Consider the following 18,400-nt stretch of genomic DNA (forward strand, 5'->3'; position numbering starts at 1 on the left):
TTCGTTGTCCGCATCATCACTTGAACGCAGAGCATCATGAGCACATCCGCCCGATTCTCTTGAACGCAGATCGTCGCGCATCGATGGATCTACCAGATCCATTGCTCTTCCCAGTGACCATAACTCCCAAGCCTGCAAAAGCTGAACATCTCAAACTAAAATTGAGAGCTCAGGTAAATGCTAAACGAAAAGACAAGATAGGAAAGTGGCAAGGATCCTATAACAATAGGCTGGTAACTGAAATGTCTTTTTTCTATTCCCATGGTGGTGGTGGGGAGAGAGGCTCCACTAAATAACAGTACAAGGGTTCACAAGTTCGAAGGTACAGAGGTCACTAAGAGAGTGTCAATCAGAAAAAAAAAAGTGATGTCATAAGAGCAGAATAACTAATTATTCTGTAGCCAAAGATGAGGCAGAAATTTCATACATATTGTATCCCCTTAGCAAAACCATGTCAGCAGTTTCTAGGAAGTGGTCAGCTGTCACAATGGTGATACCAGCAATACCAACATGCTAAGATGGTGAGTTATTGTTAGATTTCGCTAGCTTAATGCTTGATTAATTGCACAATGTAGTGTACTGAGTCTTCAGAGCAAGAGAGCTTAGCAGAATCAAGGGTTTGGTAGCTATAAAAGCGTGTCCGTCTTTACTTCTTTTACTATGCTCATCAAAGAAATTTTAAATTTGTTCCATAAATGTAGTATCAACGCAGTCTGGAACTTATCAGCTATCATTCTTGATTGGTAATTCCTACTCCATCTATTCAAATACAAATTCAGTTCTATTTACATTCAATTTTAGGCTTCGATATAATCTCCTTATATCTTTGACATTGCATTTCTAATTATATGTTCAAAAAATAAAAAACATAGTGATACTGAAGTGCTTTTAACGACAAAAAGAAACACCATTATCATTCGCACATAACTGTTGCGTTTCGTCATTCAAAAGATTGAGTAGTTAAGTGTCATTCATGTTATATTTTGTTGAAGAGATAGTATCAATTATTTGTGAGCATAGGCACTAACGAATAACGGTTGACTGTAAAGGACTGTACAACTTACAACATCGTTTTCTGCATAGAAACAATTTACAACATATTCCTACAAGAAAACTCATATATTGAACAAAAGCAAGTAAAAAAAACACCATCTATCTATCTATCTATATTATTTATTTCCACTAGCAGCATGATCGAGGGAGAGAACGAACGACATGCATGCATCATGATCTGAAGCTCATTTTTCAGCCCGGATGGTCTGAGAATTCTCTCTTCTTTTGCATTCTCAGGGGATACATGGCACCAGAATATGTTATGGAGGGCATGGTATCGCCTAATAAGGTCGACGTGTTCGCTTTTAATTTGGCGTCATCCTCCTTAGAACCAATAGGCCTTGATGATCTAGTCATCGGGGTAGGTACATAGTACGTAGCAACACACGTGCATCAACACAACACCAATTTGTTGCCGTTCCTCGGTGAGCTAATAATAAGCTTCTCAGCGTGTGATGCCTTTTTTCTTTCTTTCTTTCTTTCTTTCCTTCCCTTGTGATGTTCCTCATCAGGGTTACCGGCAGGACGTGTGGGATACTAGAGAAACGACGGAGCTGCTTGATCCGTCCTTGTTTGACGAGTCGTCCCAGCTGGAGGAGATAAAAAGTTGCATCAAGATCGGACTCGCGTGTGTTTATCCCGATCCCAGTAAACGGCCAACCAGGAATGAAGTTGTCCGGGCAAACTGCGGGGGCTCCAGAGAAGCCAAGCAGAATGCTACGCCGGCTCAATACTCTGACATCGTCAATGAGTTGGCGCCACTGATTGAACGTGGCCGTACAACAATGTGGCGTTGGGAACTCGTCATACGTACGAGGTTGCTTTCTACGCTACAGTTGGTTGCTTGCTTGTTAATAGTGCTCTTTCTTCTCTCTCGTTGCCCCTTGTACACAGTTGCATCAAACTACTGCTGTTTTATGTTTTCGGCCTAATTCGAACCTTAACTATTACCTCCGTCCCAATCCCGGAATATAGCTATTTTTAGGTTTTCTCCAGGTTAAACCTTTTAAACTTTGATCGTAAATAGTAGAAAAACTATAAAGATTAGATTGACAACATAAAAATGATATTAGTTTATTTATGATGAAACCAACTGTCATAATATGTAGTTTTTTCTATTTAAAAGTAATTATTTTTAGAGATAGTATTGGTCAAAGATGAAAATATTTAACTTTGACCGAATTAAAAAAATATTGTTATATTTTGGGATGGAGGTAGCAAGTCTATACAGTCGTTTCCAAACCAGTGCACAAAAGAACCAACGAGGAGGAGGAGGAGGAGATTCAGTTCTCTTTGTAGGAAAAAAGGCCGAAGATTCTGGGATGAATGGAGCTGTGACTGGGAAATAATTAATATGCAGATCGAACAAAGAGATGGTGCATCCTGGGATGGGGGCAAAACACCTTCTGTACGTACCTTCTGTGCAGTGGCGGAGGACGCCGAAAATTTTAGGTGTGGCGGACGGGGCTGCGGGCGGCGGCGCGCGGGGCCTGCGGCGGCGGGGCGGCGGGCGCGGGAGCCTGCGGCTGCGGGGCGGCGGGCGCGGGGCCTGCGGGGCGGGAGCCTACGGCTGCGGACTGGCGGTGGATTACTAGATTATGTTCAAATATTATACGGAAATAAAGGTTCACAATAAAAAATATGGTTTAGAAGTACCTCAAATGAAGAAAAACACGTAAAGTACGCATCAAATCAACAATTGGACCAAAGAAGCTGTCAAACAAAGAGAAAACATAAATTAGTAACGAAATATTAGAGTTAAAATATTAAATGTAATACAAGATACACAATTAGAGTATAGAGTCAGGAATCAACCACGTACCAAAAGAAGGGCAAGAATTTGGCATTGATACAATTTAGCAATATAGAAATTAGCTACCAGCAATTGATACAAACACTATAATGGCGACACATGATCACCTAAGGTCCACACTCCACAATTCATAATGATCAGATTGTATAATTATAGACCAGACAAATTCCACCCAAAATCATTATCCTGTCTGCAATCAATAAAAGAACAGAGCCACAACCTAGGATAGATTTTATGTGCCAAGTAGTAACTCATACATCTTATACAGAAAGAAATTGCTGTAGAGAGATAGAGAGAGTGACATACATATAGAGAGGGATGCAAACGACTAATCACGAACAAGGAGATGGCAACGATCCGGAAATCTCTGCCCAAACAAAACAATCCGTGAAAAAACAAACACGGGGAAGGAAGGAACCGAAGAACAAGGAGTAGGAAGAGGGCAAGAGGCTGATCTGAACCGGGGCGGGGGGCACGCACGCGGGCGGCGGGCGGCGGCCGGCCGGCGGCGCGCGGGGGCGGGGCTGCGGGCGGCGGGGGCGGGGGCGCGGGGCCGCGGGCGGCGGGCGGGCGGCCGGCGGCGCGCGGGGGCGGGGTCCTGCGGCCGGCGGGCGGGCGGGGGCGGGGTCCTGCGGCCGGCGGGCGGGCGGGGGCGGGGGTGCGGAAGGGCACTGCAGGCGGCGGGCGGGTGGGGAATGGATAGGGTAAAATTTTTCTGTTGGGCTGGGCCGGGCCGAGGTATGGCGAACGCCATACCTCGCCACACTGGGCCCTCCGCCCCTGGTTCTGTGTCATACATGGTAGAAGAGGAAGCAGGCATGATTTCGCACCTCCTATTAAGTCTGTACTGGTACCAGAGTCACTGCATATTCTTCATGACCAACATTATAGTACACTCGTGGTGGTTCCAGATACTTTTATGTGTTGCGTACAAATTTCACAGATGATGGAGACACAGCATTACAACCAGAAAGAGGGCTCCCGTGAGCGCCGCCGCGATCACCGCCGGAGGAAGCGGGCCGTCGAACGCACTCTTGGAGAGCACGAGCAGGCCCGTCACGCGGCACCCCGAGCTCCGGCGGCGTCGGGAGACGGCGCGTTGCGGGCGCGGCCAACCGGGGCGCGCTCAGGCGGACCCTGGACATGTTGAAGGTGCGCCGTCGACGTCGCGCCGGGCCGCCGCCCTGTAGGGCGGCGAGGCCGCGCTGACGGCTGTGGAGGACGGCGACACATCCGAGGAGAGATGGGAGCGCGGGGCACTCGATGCAGCCGGCGACAGTGGTGGACGAGAAATACTTCCTCGAGTGCGCGACCACATGAATTTGGACAGCAATTTGGTAAAAACTGCCCGGATTCCGTCGTCTGCCGGCCGCGCCTCTTCGGTGTTCACCACCACCACCGGCTCCGGCCGTGCCTCTTTGGCCTTGACCCCCTCCACCTGCAGGATTTCCGCGTGGCCCAACTTCCTGCGCAGGCATTGCACAAGGCGGACGGCGTCCAGGCCGTGGCCGACCACCTTCAGCCTGTCCCTCATGTCGCCTGCTATCCCAATCCATATTACTCCTGCAGCCACAGTAAGTCAATAAATGATCAGCTTAATCGTCTCAACCAGCCAATGCCGATCAGATGGATCGCGTACTGGCCTGCAGCCTGAACTGACCGTAGATGATGGTACGACGATTTAAGCAGTGCGTACCGTAAGCGCTGGCGGCTAACGCCATAGCCCTATGTGCCTTGATGCCGGTCATCTGAATCTTGATTACAATCTTTTGCTGAAAAAAAGGAGAAAATCATACATATTAGTAGTTATTTCAGTTGTTCATATACTGTCTTAAAAGAACATATATTGCTTTACCCTCGATCAGGCTTCAGCTCGATCTTGCTACCACCATTTGATGTGCAAACATTAACAAAACAGAGCAAGTTGTAGCTTATTATAATCCTTTAAGCTAGCACTTTTTTTATTGATGCCTCAACCTTCAAGTACAAGCTGCTGTAGTATCTAAACTCACGCCACCACACTCACGCACGCTGCATGCTGGCTGAGACGTATCCGAAGTCACCAGGCTTCGCACGTGACCCTCCCTAACTATTGTGGCGCATCCACGCATGAGGTGAGGTAGCCGCAGTACATGTACAGAAGAAATTGGGGAAAGACCCCGATGGAAATCATGAGTCAAGCAGCGCTCGAACTCACGACCGGCAGCTCCCCAAACTGGAGCAATTGCAGCCTGAGCTACGGCTCGTTCCCTTTAAGCTAGCACTTTTCTATGTATGCCAGTTTATTATTAAGTATTTATATATCTGTTCTACTACAAGTTAAACTAAACCCAAAACTTCATTCGTTTTGTGTGCCCAATTACGTACATGATGCAATGCATAGATTCTTATTATGATTTCAAACTTCGAGTCTGAATCTTGACCAAACACATACAATTTATGTTGTGTTTGGTTTGGTGGCCTAAGGACTGTACAAGCTTGCATAGTGCAAGCAGCTCATGTTCGCTTGCCCATAGTAGCATGCAAGCAAGGGCACGTGGCCCAAATACTGCAAAAGTAGAGTAGTCTACCTTTCTGTTCGTGAAGGGACATGTCTTCTACAACAATGCTTGAATGGATCTGGCATACTGTTAGTCCATTGACCGAGATGGATAGGCAACTAGATCTGTTAATCCTTGCAAGAATATAAGTTTTAGCGTGACAATGTTGGACCACTTATCTGTTGAACTAAGCTATGTATATACTAAACTGGTTAATTTTAGCTTGCTCAGTTGTGTTTAGTGCTCATTTGGAAGTTTGAGGGCCGAGTTATTGTTGTACAATTGATATGGTTATGATGACGTACTACTGGTTGTGCCTACGGCCCCCATGATGCCTGAGACCCGATGAGTGCTCTGCCGGTGTGGGTGCAATGTCCCAAGAACGGGTGTGGTGAAGTGTTGCGGGTTTTTGTCGTGAACATGATCTTACTCCACCCGCACCTCACCGACCCGTTGCCATCCCTACTTGCTCAAGAACCTCTTCGGCGCCACTAGGGGTTTCCAATTATTGAAAAAAACAAGCATATTTTTGGAGATTGAGTACCTTTAATCCTCCTTTGGCGAGGTTTCCCCACGAAATGTTCTGTGTAGTTGCCTCCAACTTGGAAAAAATAAGCTCTGTTATTCCTGTTGTTAAAAACATTCGGTTTGGGTTATGCATGCAAAAACTAAAACAGCAAAAAGAGCTTGTCTTGGAGTTATACTCCCTTCAACCAAAAATTGCGATGTATTGAACTGGATATGGTTCAAATTAATTCACATTATGATAATTTAAAAGCAGTGCTGAAAAAGAATCCATCTATACATGTCCAACTACAAAAAAGATACAAATAATTATATTGTTTGTTAGACTTAACATTTATTGACTCAACGCTCTGCAAAATGTCACCTTTAGTGACAAGATGAAGTCCTTGTCAACTAGAAAGACACACGTGGTAAGCATTATTGGTAATGATATGTAGAAATAGCCTGCTGCCTGCCTAATCAATTATGCGTGGAGGAAATTGCAAGACAAGAAAGACAATCCCGTTGTTGCTGTTTCTTCTTTCTTATTTGTTACTATTGATTTTCAGGGAACAAAATATAGTTCTATCTGATCATGTGCTGTTAGTAAGATCTTGATATATGAATTTTTTTTTTGTAAAGACAGATCAAGTGACACAGCTTTCCTATGACAATCGCAGATAGTTTTAAACATATTTATGGTCAAAAATTTTAAATGGGACATATGATAGAGGTTGTCATATTACCCGATATGGGAGCATAGGGCACCTCGCTTCCTGTCGCAGACATTGCTATCTCGCTGTTGACGCCAGATCTGTCATTTATTCCATGCACATAGAGCGAATGCTTTTTTATGAATGAAAACTGTACGCGGTTATTAATCACTTACTTTTCTATGCAATGGATAATAGGTTCATTTGGAAAATGTCCTTATCTGCAGACTAGTTGTACATTATATTGCTTCTAGGATAATTACTTTTTGCTTCTTGGATGATCACAATATGAACGATCTAAGTGGCAAATATGGGGCCATGGGGCGTACGACAGCCTAATTAGCTCAAAGCATTTCCACACATCTAAATGGCATTTCAGTATACTTCTAATCAACATCCAACCAGAACATCATCAGTAACTATATTTTTAAGTGTCAGAAATTGTAGAGGTAATTTTCAAGTTACTTAAAGTTACACTTCCATACAAGTTTTAATCATTTGATTAGTTTACTGCCATGTTGCTTAGATATCTGACCTGGCATGACTGTTGTATGGCATGTCCAGCTTCCCAGCGTCCTGAAATAGAAATTTATCGAAGTAGCTGATGATTTTGAACTATATTTTCCACTGGATTAAACATATATTTTCCACTGAACAGATATGAAAATAACAAGTTCTCCGAGCCACAGTAAAAAGCATGAAACATATAAAAAACTTGTACCGAACAACTATATTAATCAAAAGAATTATCACAACTTTGAAAAATCTTCTCCTTTTTTTTGAAGGGAACAGGAGGGGCACGCCTCTACAACTTTATAAGAAATCTTACAAATAAACCATGGAACATTCGATCGAAAGGGTTCCCATAACAAGCAAGTGATTAATTTCAAGCTTCGCGGGCCAGGCACAGATGGCCATACATACGGAACCTAGCTACCTGTAACATTCCATGTTAGAATTTATAGAAATTGTTTAACAAAAATAGTGGATTTCAAAAACTTTTGTGAATGGACTTGGTTTGAATGGATATTACATCTTATTTGCGTTGGATTTCGAATTTGTTGGATTTAATTGTGTGGGATTTGAGTTTGAAAAGGGCAATCAAATTCAAATCCAAAACTTACTCTTTAAAATACCCTACCGGGCCACCAGCCCATTACCCTCGCGACCAGAGCCCATCTGCCTTCTCTTTTCTTTCCCACGCGCGAGCCGGCCCGGCCCAACTTCGCGAACCGTCCTGGCCTCCCTTCCCTTACCGCTCGGGGCAGCTGACGGGCGGGACCCACCCGTCAGCTTTCCCTTCTACCTCCGTCGCGTTTCCCCCGGCTCGCTCCGCCCCGCGTCGCCGCCCGCTCCCGCGTCGCGACAGGAGCTCTAACCGCCTGCTCTCCCTTTTCCTCTTTCCTCCCCGGCCGCGGCCCGCTCCCCTTGCGTCACCTGGCAGCCGCGCCCCCCTGTCCCCGCTCCGCGACATGCCGCCGCAACCACCCGCGCGCTCCTCTTTTCCCCGCCTCGGCCGCCCGCGCTGCCGAGCCCTAGCCCTCGCCTCAGCCGCTCGATGGCCGCCGCGTGGCCGTGGCACGGACGCCGGGCATCACCGCCCTCGGCGCCCGAGCCCGTGCCACAAACCCTAGGGCCGCCTCCCTTAAGAACCCGCCGGCCGCTTCGCCCTAAACCCTAACCACCCGAGCCCCCGTTCCCCCATTCCGCCGTCGCACCCGAGGAGAAGTGAAGGGAGAGGAGGAGAAGGAGAAGAGCCGCGCGAGGAGGAGCCCAAGGACGACCCCACCGACGCCGCACCGGAGCTTCACCGAGCCGGCGAACCGTACGACGACATCGACGCCGCGGATCTCCCTGCACGGCCCCGACCCGCCGGCTTCGACCCGCCACCGCACCAGCCTCGTCCCCCTTCAGCCCCTCCGGTGAGCACAGTCGCCGCCGTATCCCCTTCTCTTCCCCACTGCTGCCGGCCAAGCCGATGATCCCTCTGTGTAGCCATCCCTAGGGCCCCCTGTCCCTCCGGCCGCCGTGCCACTTCTTCTTGCAGGAGCCCGACGCGCCGCTTATTCCCCCGCTACCGCCGTCGCCCCTCGCCGCCGCGTCGTGCCGCGGACCCGGGCCGCCGGTGCTCCGCGCACGGCACGGCCACGCCGCGGCTCTGGAAAACCAGAACCCGCGTGCGTGCGCGCGCACCTCACGCACACCCGAGCCGTGCCCACTGCCTTGGCCCCAGCTTCGCCACGCCCGCGCCACGGCTCCGCCGTGCGCGTCCACCCCCGCGACGCGAACGCGACGTCGCGTTCGCGTCGCGACCCAGCCGTTGAGGCATTTCCCCGAGCACCCTTCGGGCACCCACACCCACACGTACGCACGCACACCTTCTGTCGCACCGGATCCGGGCCACCACACCGGATCCCGCGGGGGCTGACCTGTGGGACCAAGCCGTCAGAGAGGGGGGGGAGGAGGACAAAGGCGGGAGCAGCCAGCGCGGAGAAAGAGAAGAAGAAGAGGAGGAGGCGAAGCGCCGGCCCAGCCAGAAGAGAAGAGGAGGAGGGAAAAAAGGCCCAGCCCGTGGAGGAGAGGAAGCCGGCCCGCGGAGGAAGCCGAGCCGAGTCAGCCGCACGCCCAGCCAGCCCACCTGCCGAGCCGGCCTGCTGAGCCGCAGGCCGAGCTGAGTCACGAGCCGAGCCGAGCCTTCTGGGCCAACCAAGCCGGCCCATCACCCCTTTCGGCCCAGAAACCGAACCGAGGCTTTTCTTTTGTTTACAGCCCGACCCGAGGGACCCACCTGTCAGCCTCGTGCTGAGGCTGACCCGTGGGGCCCGACGACCGCTGACCGACCCTTGACCGTTGACCGTTGACCGGTCAACGTTGACCGGTCAACGCTGACGTCAGCAGGGCCCACTGCTGACGTCATCATCCGGGACCCCCCTCTGCTGACGTCATGCTGACGTCAGCATGCCACGTGGCACACCCTGGTACTGCCACGTGTCCCTGTTCAGGCTTTTCTTTTCTGAAACCCTTTTATTAATTTCAGAAAATAGGTTTTTCCTTAGAAAATTCATAATAAATTATCCGAACCTCCGAAAATTATGAAACCAGTTTCATAATTCTTCTAAAATCATGAACCACCTGTTAGAGTAGGTTTTGTGATGATTTGGATCTTATTTGCAACCTTTTGTGCACTTTTACACTTTGGACCCTACTCTTACTCGTATTTACGAATAGGACCCGTTCGCGAGGAGCTGACCGACGACCAGGACTACCCGGAGACTCAGGAGGACTTCGAGGAGACGCCAGGTTCACGCCCATCTACGAATTGAACTCCTATTAGGCATTTGCTTGTAGATACGCTATTGCTGTATGTGTATATATATATATATCGAGATAAACCTGCATGGCCTCTTTACGATCCATACTCCTTGATTAACCCATTTTGAATTGTTTATTATATAATATGCCTTGTAAATCCTTGAAAGTGTATGTGTGGGATATGGACGGATAGTCTTGGCGTGTGTGGAGAGGTTCCTATCAGGAGTTGGTGATTAGGGCTTAGCCGGGAGTGGGCGACCTAACTCGATCGTGGATCGAGGGCTTGGGGTGTGTATCTTGGCACACCCTACGGAGTACCTGTGGCGGGTACAGTTTTGTTTACGTGTTGAGGTGTTTGGGGCACCCGTTAAGGGTGCAGTTGCGGACCACCGTGGTGGATACGCGTGTGACGAAGATGCCCACTCCGGCAGATAAGGACCGGGTGAGAGTAACCATGACTTGTGGGACTTTGTAAGCGTGCACACCACTTACCCATTATGAGGGTGGGCCCGGTCCGGACTTAGCAAGCGCGGTACCAAGCCGGTAGGAGGATCGAGTATCGGTGCAGAGGAAGGAGGTGCTGACCTCACGTTCCCCGAGACGCATGGGAGGCTTCACAGTCCCGGGGCGACCTCTCGCGGGAGGATGCGCCCAAGACCCGGGAAAGCCGGATGGTGCCGTGGCTCCTATTTCCGTTTCGTAGACCGGTGTTTCGTATACTAGTCGGCTGATCTCCGGCTAGTGTCGATTCGAGTGGGACCAGGTGTACAACCCCTGCAGGGTGAAAACTATACGTATAGCCGCGTCCTCGGTTATGGACATCCCTACTCCTCTGTTGCTCTTATTAGTTAGTGTTACTCTTGATCTCTACCTCCCTCTAGAACATTGTCCTGCCAGGGGGCAGTTGAGATGCGAGGAGAGGGAGTCCTCGCATCGACTTGGTGGTTTTGGAAGGTGTGTGTGACCGGGAGTCCGGGATGCCGGAAGGGCCCGAGTCAGGAATGAAAGGAGATGTGTATTCATATATATATTATATTGCATGCATAGGGAAACCCCCAGCTTTACCCTTGAACTCTGTTATATCCGTAGTATAGACCACATAAAGCTTGCATACGGATGGTGACGTGAACCTATCCCATTCCTTGGGGATAGCCTGATACGATGCAGGATCCGACCCGGAATTCGACCCCAACGACGACGGATGGTACGACTGAGGCCCGAGCTACGCTCAAGTCGCCTGTGGAGGTGGAACCCGAAGATGGAGGACGGCCGAAGACCTAGCTACCGCTATGCGCTTTCTGCTTGTTCGATTTAGCCGGAAGGCTTGTAATAAATTCCGTACTACAGATCCTCTGGATTTATGTAATAATTAAACCCGTGAATGACCTCTTATGAGTATGACTATGATATTATGGCTGAAATGAGTTCTGTATGTGATAGCGCTTGATCCAGAGACTATCACGATGATACAGGGAGTCGGATTCCTCGATTCAGGAATCCGGTTCATTTCAGTTGGTATCAGAGCCATGCTTGACCGTAGCACGAGCCTTAGACTTGGTCGGTAGACCTAGGGAAATCTATACGATTCCATCCACTTATTATAACACCTTGGACTATTTTCCATCGACACCTTGACTCAGTTTTCCTCCACTCTTGAGTTACTCTCTTACCTACGCTGACTCAATTCTCGCGTTCCTACGCAGGGTAGCAACTGCGATGGCAACTACGATGGGGAGCGTGACCCACGACCTCGCGCTGTACGAGGAGTACCACCAGAGAGGCGTCTTCAGGTGGTTCGAGCGTGTGGTGGAGCACATCGGCATCGACCTAGCCTACATCAAGCTTTCCCTGAAGTCGACCACCGCTCCCCCATACTACTCCAAGATGGCCACGCTCGTCGTCTTGCCCGACCCTGCAGTGCCCGCCTTTGAGGGCAAGATGATCCACAGCTTCGGCGTACTCACCGAGACCGCTGTCCAGTCAGCCGCTCGGAAGATGACGATGGAGCTGCTCGCCCAGTTCTAGCAAACCAAGTTCGCCGACTCCTCTTTCCGCCTGCTACCTCGGTCCGTCCTACCCAATGAGGATCCCGAGGCCGTCTACCTGGAGATGTACTCTGCCCCGGTTCAGGAGACCGGAGGGGACCAGCCCATGATCCACACCACCGGCTCTTACCTCTACGACCTGGACCACCTAGCTGTGAACCTCTCCTCGGAGAGCGATCAGCTACACCTGGGTTTCTACGACAGTGTGAGGCACATCCACGTCCTGCAGCACGAGATTCAGGGGTGGAACCAGCTCTACACCACGGCTCAGAGAGAGGCCCGTCGCAACCAAAGGAACTACATGGAGGCGCAATTGATGCGTCAGACAGAGACCCAGCTGAGGACGGCCGCCGAAGCCAAGCTACTCCAGACCGAGACCGAGCTCCAGAAGCTCCGGGAGGAGAAGGCCGAGTGGAAGCTCAAGGAGAAGGACTACCTCGACACCATCAGCAAGCTCAAGGACCGGGCCACCGACAGTGAGGCCGAGTGCCGCCAGCTGCAGACTCAGGTGGACGACCAGCAGGACTTCATGACCTTGCACGGTTACTTCGAGGCCAAGGTAGAGGACCGGGTGAAGGAACTGGAGACCCGGCTGGAGAGGAACAAGAAGAACATCGCCTTGCTGACCCGCACCGCCGTGTACCTCCGCGACAAGGCCGCACGCGCCTTGCAGACGTGGGAGATATCCGACTCCATCCGCGTCGACGAGATCCACGAGCTGAGGAATCAGCTACCCGAGGAGAGTCAGCCCCTGGTGAGGAAGGAGGATTTCAAGCTCATCCCCACGGAGCTTCACCTACACCTGTGCCCCCACGAGGAGATGCCGCCCGCGATCGAGACCGAGGAGGTGGTGGAGGCCGTCGCCGCCATCGACGCCATCTTCCCGGAGGACTACCCAGAAGCATACAAGCGCGTGCTGACCTACAAGAAGCCACGCGTCACCTTCTATTAGGGCGTGAGTTGGTGTCTTAGGTAGGAGTAGATGTAGGGTAAGTAGCCGCCGATGGTCCATTCCGGCGAGAGTTCCTCATGAGTCATGTTTTGAGCCGATGACATGTTTCCGGCTAGCGTCCTATGATGTCACGAGTCTAGGTAGACACGATAGGAGTCACCACTCTTTTGTAATCATTCACTATGTATTCTTAGAGTGTGAGTTGGGGGTGTTATCTTGAAGGTTTTTTGTGTTGACCTCGAGATAACACCGGTGATTCCTTGTACTGCCTGTTGATGTCTGAATGGCTGGATGTTATGACTCTTCATTCTCGCATTATTTTGTTCGATCATTATTCTCATTTTAAAACATTATTGCCTTTATTCTTGCATTTTTCTCGGATAATTGGCGTGTTTGCCCATGTGTGTATTCTTTTATTTTGGGTGGTGAGTGCCGGCGTTTACGCGAGAGAACTTCCCCCTTCACCCTATACAGGAAATGTCGATCCGGAGATCTGATCGCTTGATGGCTCGTTTCGAGCAAGCCGCCCAGGAGGAAGCCGCAGCCGAAGCACGCGGACGAGGTCGCCCGTTTGGCCGTGGGCGCGGACGTGCTGCCCCAGCACGTGCCCCGGCAGCAGGGCGTGGAAGAGGCAGAGGACCTACCGCGGGTGCCGCACCCCGCGCCCTTGGGGAGGCACGCCGTGGAGACGAAGCTGATGAGGAGGAGGTCGATGAGGAGATCGACGCTGAGCCAGCTCAGCAGCCACCGCCGACACTCGCAGAGATCATGGACAGGCAGACGCAGCTTCTTCAGCGTCTGGTCGAGTCAGTTGACCAGAGGAACCATGGGGCCAACCGCCATGGCCCGCCTGAAGAGGACCTCCAGCGCAAGATCGAGAGGTTCATCCGCCTGAAGGCCCCGACTTTCAGCTACGCCGAGGACCCCTTGGAAGCCGATGACTGGCTGAGGGTGATCGAGACCAAGTTGGACCTCACCAACTGCACTGACGAGGAGTGCGTCGCGCTCGCAGTTCACCAGCTTGAGGGTACCGCCAAGTCGTGGTGGGACAGTTACTGCGACTCCCACCATGACCCAGCATACATCTCGTGGGAGGAGTTTGCCAGGGCATTCCGTGAGCAGCACGTGCCCCGGCAAGTGATGATCCAGAAGGCTCAGGAGTTTCGTACCATGACCCAGGGTACGATGAGGGTGGAGGAGTACGAGCGTCACTTCACCAAGATGATGAGGTACGCTGCAGACGACACCAACACCGAGGAGAAGAAGCAGTTCTGGTTTCTTCGAGGACTACACCACGGCATCCGTCAGATCGTGACGGGATGCGAGTACCCATCCCTCCGCAGCTTGGTCAACCGTGCCATTGCTGTGGAGAGGGAGAGACTAGGATGGGAGGACCGTCAGCGCAACAAGAAGCGCCAGACCGACCACCAGGTTCGAGACCGACCCTTCCAGAAGACAAGGAACGCGCCACCTCTGCCACCGAGGAGCGGTTTCCGATCCGGCTCCAGTCAGCCGAGCAGGAACTTCGGTGGGGGAGGCAGCCACTACTCCGGCAACAGGACCCACGGAGGACAGAACCAGGGAGGAGGCAACTACCACCGCCAGCAGCCGGCGCAGAGGACCAACAGTGGCTCGACGCCGTTTGTTTGCTTCACCTGCAACAAACCGGGCCACAAGTCCTATGAGTGCCCCGAGAAGAAGACCTCGACTCCAGCTCGCGCGCCTGGCTCCACCGGTAGGCCCGCTCAAGCTCCGCGCTCCGCAGACCGTGGCCGCCTCACCCACCTGATAGAGGAGGAAGCCCGGGATGCCCCCGACGTCGTGACAGGTGAGTATCTTATCAACGGCTCTAAAGCCTTGGTGTTGTTTGACTCTGGAGCCACTTGCTCCTACATCTCTTCCAAGTGTGTTGCACAAAAATCCCTTCCGATGACCCCAAGAAGCCATCCTATCATCACTAGCTCCCCGCTGGGGGATCATAGGTGCACATTAGCATGTAAAGGAGTGAAGATCATGATTCAGGGACTGCCATTCACAGCTGAGCTGACAGTACTGCCGTCAGAAGGGATAGATGTGATTTTGGGAATGGATTGGTTGACTGCACACAAGGGTGTCATATCTTGCTCGCCCAGGTTGGTGACCCTGGAACACCCTAGCGGGAAGAAGATCGAGGTGGAACCGTTGAAGTCCCGAGATGTACCCCAGGTGTACAATCTGAACAGTTTGGAGAAGAGGACACTTGAAGATGTACCAGTAATTTGCGAGTATCCTGATGTGTTTCCCGAGGAACTACCAGGCCTACCACCGGACAGGGACGTCGAGTTCGTGATTGACCTCGTGCCAGGGACGGCACCGATCGCGAAGCGACCCTACCGTATGTCCGCAGAAGAACTCACCGAGTTGAAGAATCAGTTGAAGGATCTGCTGGATAAACAGTTGTAACACCCTGAAATTTTTTCGCCCGAAGATTTCACGCTAAATTCTTCGTTTCGCCAAAACCCTTAACCCCCGAAACCCTAACTTTCCCGAGACCCGAAACAGGCAATCGAATCCAACCGCAGTCACGCCATCTTTTCCCTCGTTCCGCGCGCAAGCGCCGCGCGCGCATGGCCGACCGGCCGCGGTCACCGCCGCGAGTTCCGCCGCGCGGTCGCCGCCGTAAATTCCGCTGGCGCTCGCGTCTTTTCTTTCCCTTTCTTTTCTCCCCATTCCTTTCTCTCCTTTTTTCCTATTCTTTTCTTCTTTTTCCTTTTTCCTTTTTCCTTTTCCTCTATTCCTTTTTCCCTCCTCCCTTCTCCTTTCTTCCTTCCTGTTTCCCCTGCTACCGAGCCCCACTGCCGCCGGCCACCTGCACGCCGCCTCCCCCCCTGTGCACGCGCGCCACCCGCCCCTGCGCGCGCACGACGCCGTACGCGGCCGCGCCGCCGGACCGCGCGCGCACGCGCTCCACGCGCACGCGCACTCGCGCACGCCACCGCCGCTGGCGCCCCGGCCTCGCCGCGCCCGCCGCCCGCTGTGCCGCCTCGCCGCCCGCGCCTCCCCTGTGCCGCCTCGCCGCTCGCGCCCCCCCCCCCTCTGTGCCGCACACCGCCGCCCGCCCCCCCCCCCCCACGTGCACGACTGAGCCCCGGGCGCCATTAATGGCCGCCCGAGGAGCCGCCCGCCGGCCACCGCCCTCCCCCTACCGCCGGCCGCCTATAAATAGGCCCGGCCGCAGCCCCCGCCCCTCCACAAGCTGTGCCGCCCTTGCCTGCCTCCTCTCCCGCGCCCAGGCCGCCGCCACCCGAGCCGCACGGCCGCCGCCGCCTGCCCCACGCCGGCCCGCCGCTACGCGCCGCCCCCGCCCAAGGAAAGGGTAGGAACGGGATCCCCTCGCTCCCCTCTCCCTTTTCCCCCATGCGCCCGAGCTGATTAGGCCCCTAGGCCGCCGGATTTGGGGCCGGCCCGAGCTCCCCCTCCCTCCTCTGTTTCACGGGTGAGGGGAGGAAGAAGAAGGGGCAATTTTGCCCTTAGCCCCCCCCTTCCTTTCCATTTAGTTAAGAGCCCTCCACCCTTGTATGCATTGCAGAAAAGCCCCTGTTATGTTGTTTCTTTCAAACTAAGTTCCCCCCACTATGTAATTTTATTTTCAAATAGGCCCCTCACACTTTTCGCTGCCCCCTAATATTTCTAGGATTTACAAATAGGTCCGCACTCTTTCCGGATATTTACGAACAAGCCCTCGAACCCCCGTTTGAGCCCTGAAACCGCCTTTAGCGCGTCATTTTATGTGCGAAATGACCTCCGATTAACCCAAAACTTTACCACGCCCTTTCTAGTATAGTTTTAGCCATGCCATTAAGAAACCACCCAGAGATATTGCCCCTAACACCGTAACTAAATTATTTCCGATTCAAGCCTATCGGTAAAAGCTTTTAGTTCTTTCGCTTGATTGTGTGTCTGTTTGTTTGCGTCGTAGGACACGGAGTGAACGACGAGGTTCCCGACCGCGACCAAGCAACTGAGGGCCAGTTCTGCGACCCCGAACCCGAAGGACAGTGCTTCGATCAGGACTTCCCGCAAGGGTTTGACGATGGCAAGTTCAATTCCGCCCTTTGATGCATATTTCTGTCCTAGTTTTTATAAACACGACCCAATGGCCTGTTTTATAAAATTGCATTGTTTTACGTGCTGGAAACCCGGTAGGATAGCCACCCTTGTTTGAAATAACCATACTTTGACTGCCTGATTTATAAAGAAAATGTGTGTGTGTGGGAAGGGATAAAATGTGGTTTTGAAAAGCGAGTTAGATGAGATGGATGGCATTTCTATGTGAATTGCCGTTGGTGTGCTCGTACCTGTGTGGTTGAGCGTGGATGGGAGATATCCATCTTGTCACCCCTAAGGACCGAGTTGATGTGACATCTCACCTAGCTTCTCGTAGTGCGAACCACTTGACCGTTGTATGGGCAACGGCTTGGCCTAACCCCACTAGTTAGCCTGATAGCCATCAGGAGAGCTGGGAGCAACGGGTGATCAAGGAGACGGGATAAGCTCTGTGTGACTTATGCCCCGGTTAAACCTCGGTGTTAGGTCAAATGACCCCTTGATAGATCCCGTGGTGGCTGGTCAGGTCTAGCTACGGTGGGTAAGGGCTTCGATGGGATCTGCACCGGCACTAAGGTGTTCGTGTTGTGGTACCCCGCCTGTGGGTAAAGTTGCACACCTCTGCAGAGTTAAAATCTATTCGAATAGCCGTGCCCACGGTACTGGGCAAGTTACGGTGTGGTCACATAACTAGCGTTTCTCTCTGGGAAGGGTTGAACTGGTGTGAGTTGTTTGAAAAGTATCCGGCGATGGTGCTGTGTGCTACGACGGACGGGGTGTCCGGTAGCGGCTTGAAACTTGGATCCGTGAGGATCGACATTGTGCGTTCTTGAAAACTTGTTTTGAAAAATGCTTTTAAAACGAACCCTTGCATATAATTGGGTTTCCGCAAAAGAACCGTAACCTTATCCTTGGATTATCCTGTGCATCTAATTCTGTTATAACCCCCCCCCCCCCGTGGGTGTGATTGGACTTGCTGAGTACGTTTGTACTCACCCCGTTCTTACTTTACAGTGGAGGATCCCGACTACATCCCCGAGAACGACGAGTAGGGTTCCGTCCTGCACCCAGTCTTGCCTGTGGGTGAGGTCACCGTTGGAGCTCCGCATGGCGCAAGACTCTGATGATCCCCTGTTCGTAGTTAGTGTAGTAGTATGGGTTTTTGTTGTAATCCTCGCGATAGTGGCGCTTCACTGCCCATTACCGCGAAGAGTTGTACGGTGATGTACCATCTGATGTAATAAAAGTGTTATCAGCCTCCTGGGACTGATAAAGTGACACTTTTAAGTCTTCCCTGATGGGGGGACGCTTCAGGTGGTATCAGAGCCGTAGGCTGGCCGTAGGACATGACCCTAGGAGCGAGACCCCTTTTTAGGCCCTAG

At 52.0% G+C, this 18,400-nt stretch overlaps 2 protein-coding genes across 2 annotated transcripts in view; both read right to left on the minus strand.

Annotated features, from left to right (window-relative positions):
- Positions 1–3,820: 3,820 nt before the first annotated feature.
- Positions 3,821–4,432, minus strand: LOC112903312. Its single transcript, XM_025972553.1, has one exon. The coding sequence runs from the start codon at positions 4,398–4,400 to the stop codon at positions 3,993–3,995; it is 408 nt and encodes a 135-aa protein (XP_025828338.1). The 5' UTR covers positions 4,401–4,432; the 3' UTR covers positions 3,821–3,992.
- An 828-nt stretch (positions 4,433–5,260) lies between these two features.
- Positions 5,261–18,400, minus strand: part of LOC112903257 — a 29,583-nt gene continuing 16,443 nt past the window's right edge. Inside the window, exons 2-4 of the mRNA XM_025972490.1 lie at positions 7,159–7,199; positions 6,657–6,724; positions 5,261–6,033 (exon numbers count right to left, since the gene is read on the minus strand). Coding sequence (XP_025828275.1) covers positions 5,912–6,033; positions 6,657–6,724; positions 7,159–7,199 — 231 coding nt within the window. The 3' untranslated portion in view covers positions 5,261–5,911. The remainder of the gene's footprint in view (positions 6,034–6,656; positions 6,725–7,158; positions 7,200–18,400) is intronic.

This window comes from Panicum hallii, chromosome 8, assembly GCF_002211085.1.
Source record: "Panicum hallii strain FIL2 chromosome 8, PHallii_v3.1, whole genome shotgun sequence".
Lineage (NCBI taxonomy): Eukaryota > Viridiplantae > Streptophyta > Magnoliopsida > Poales > Poaceae > Panicum > Panicum hallii.

Coding starts and splice junctions, on each gene's coding strand:
- LOC112903312 (XM_025972553.1), bottom strand. CDS start 4,400: ATGAGGGACAGGCTGAAGGTGGTCGGCCACGGCCTGGACGCCGTCCGC.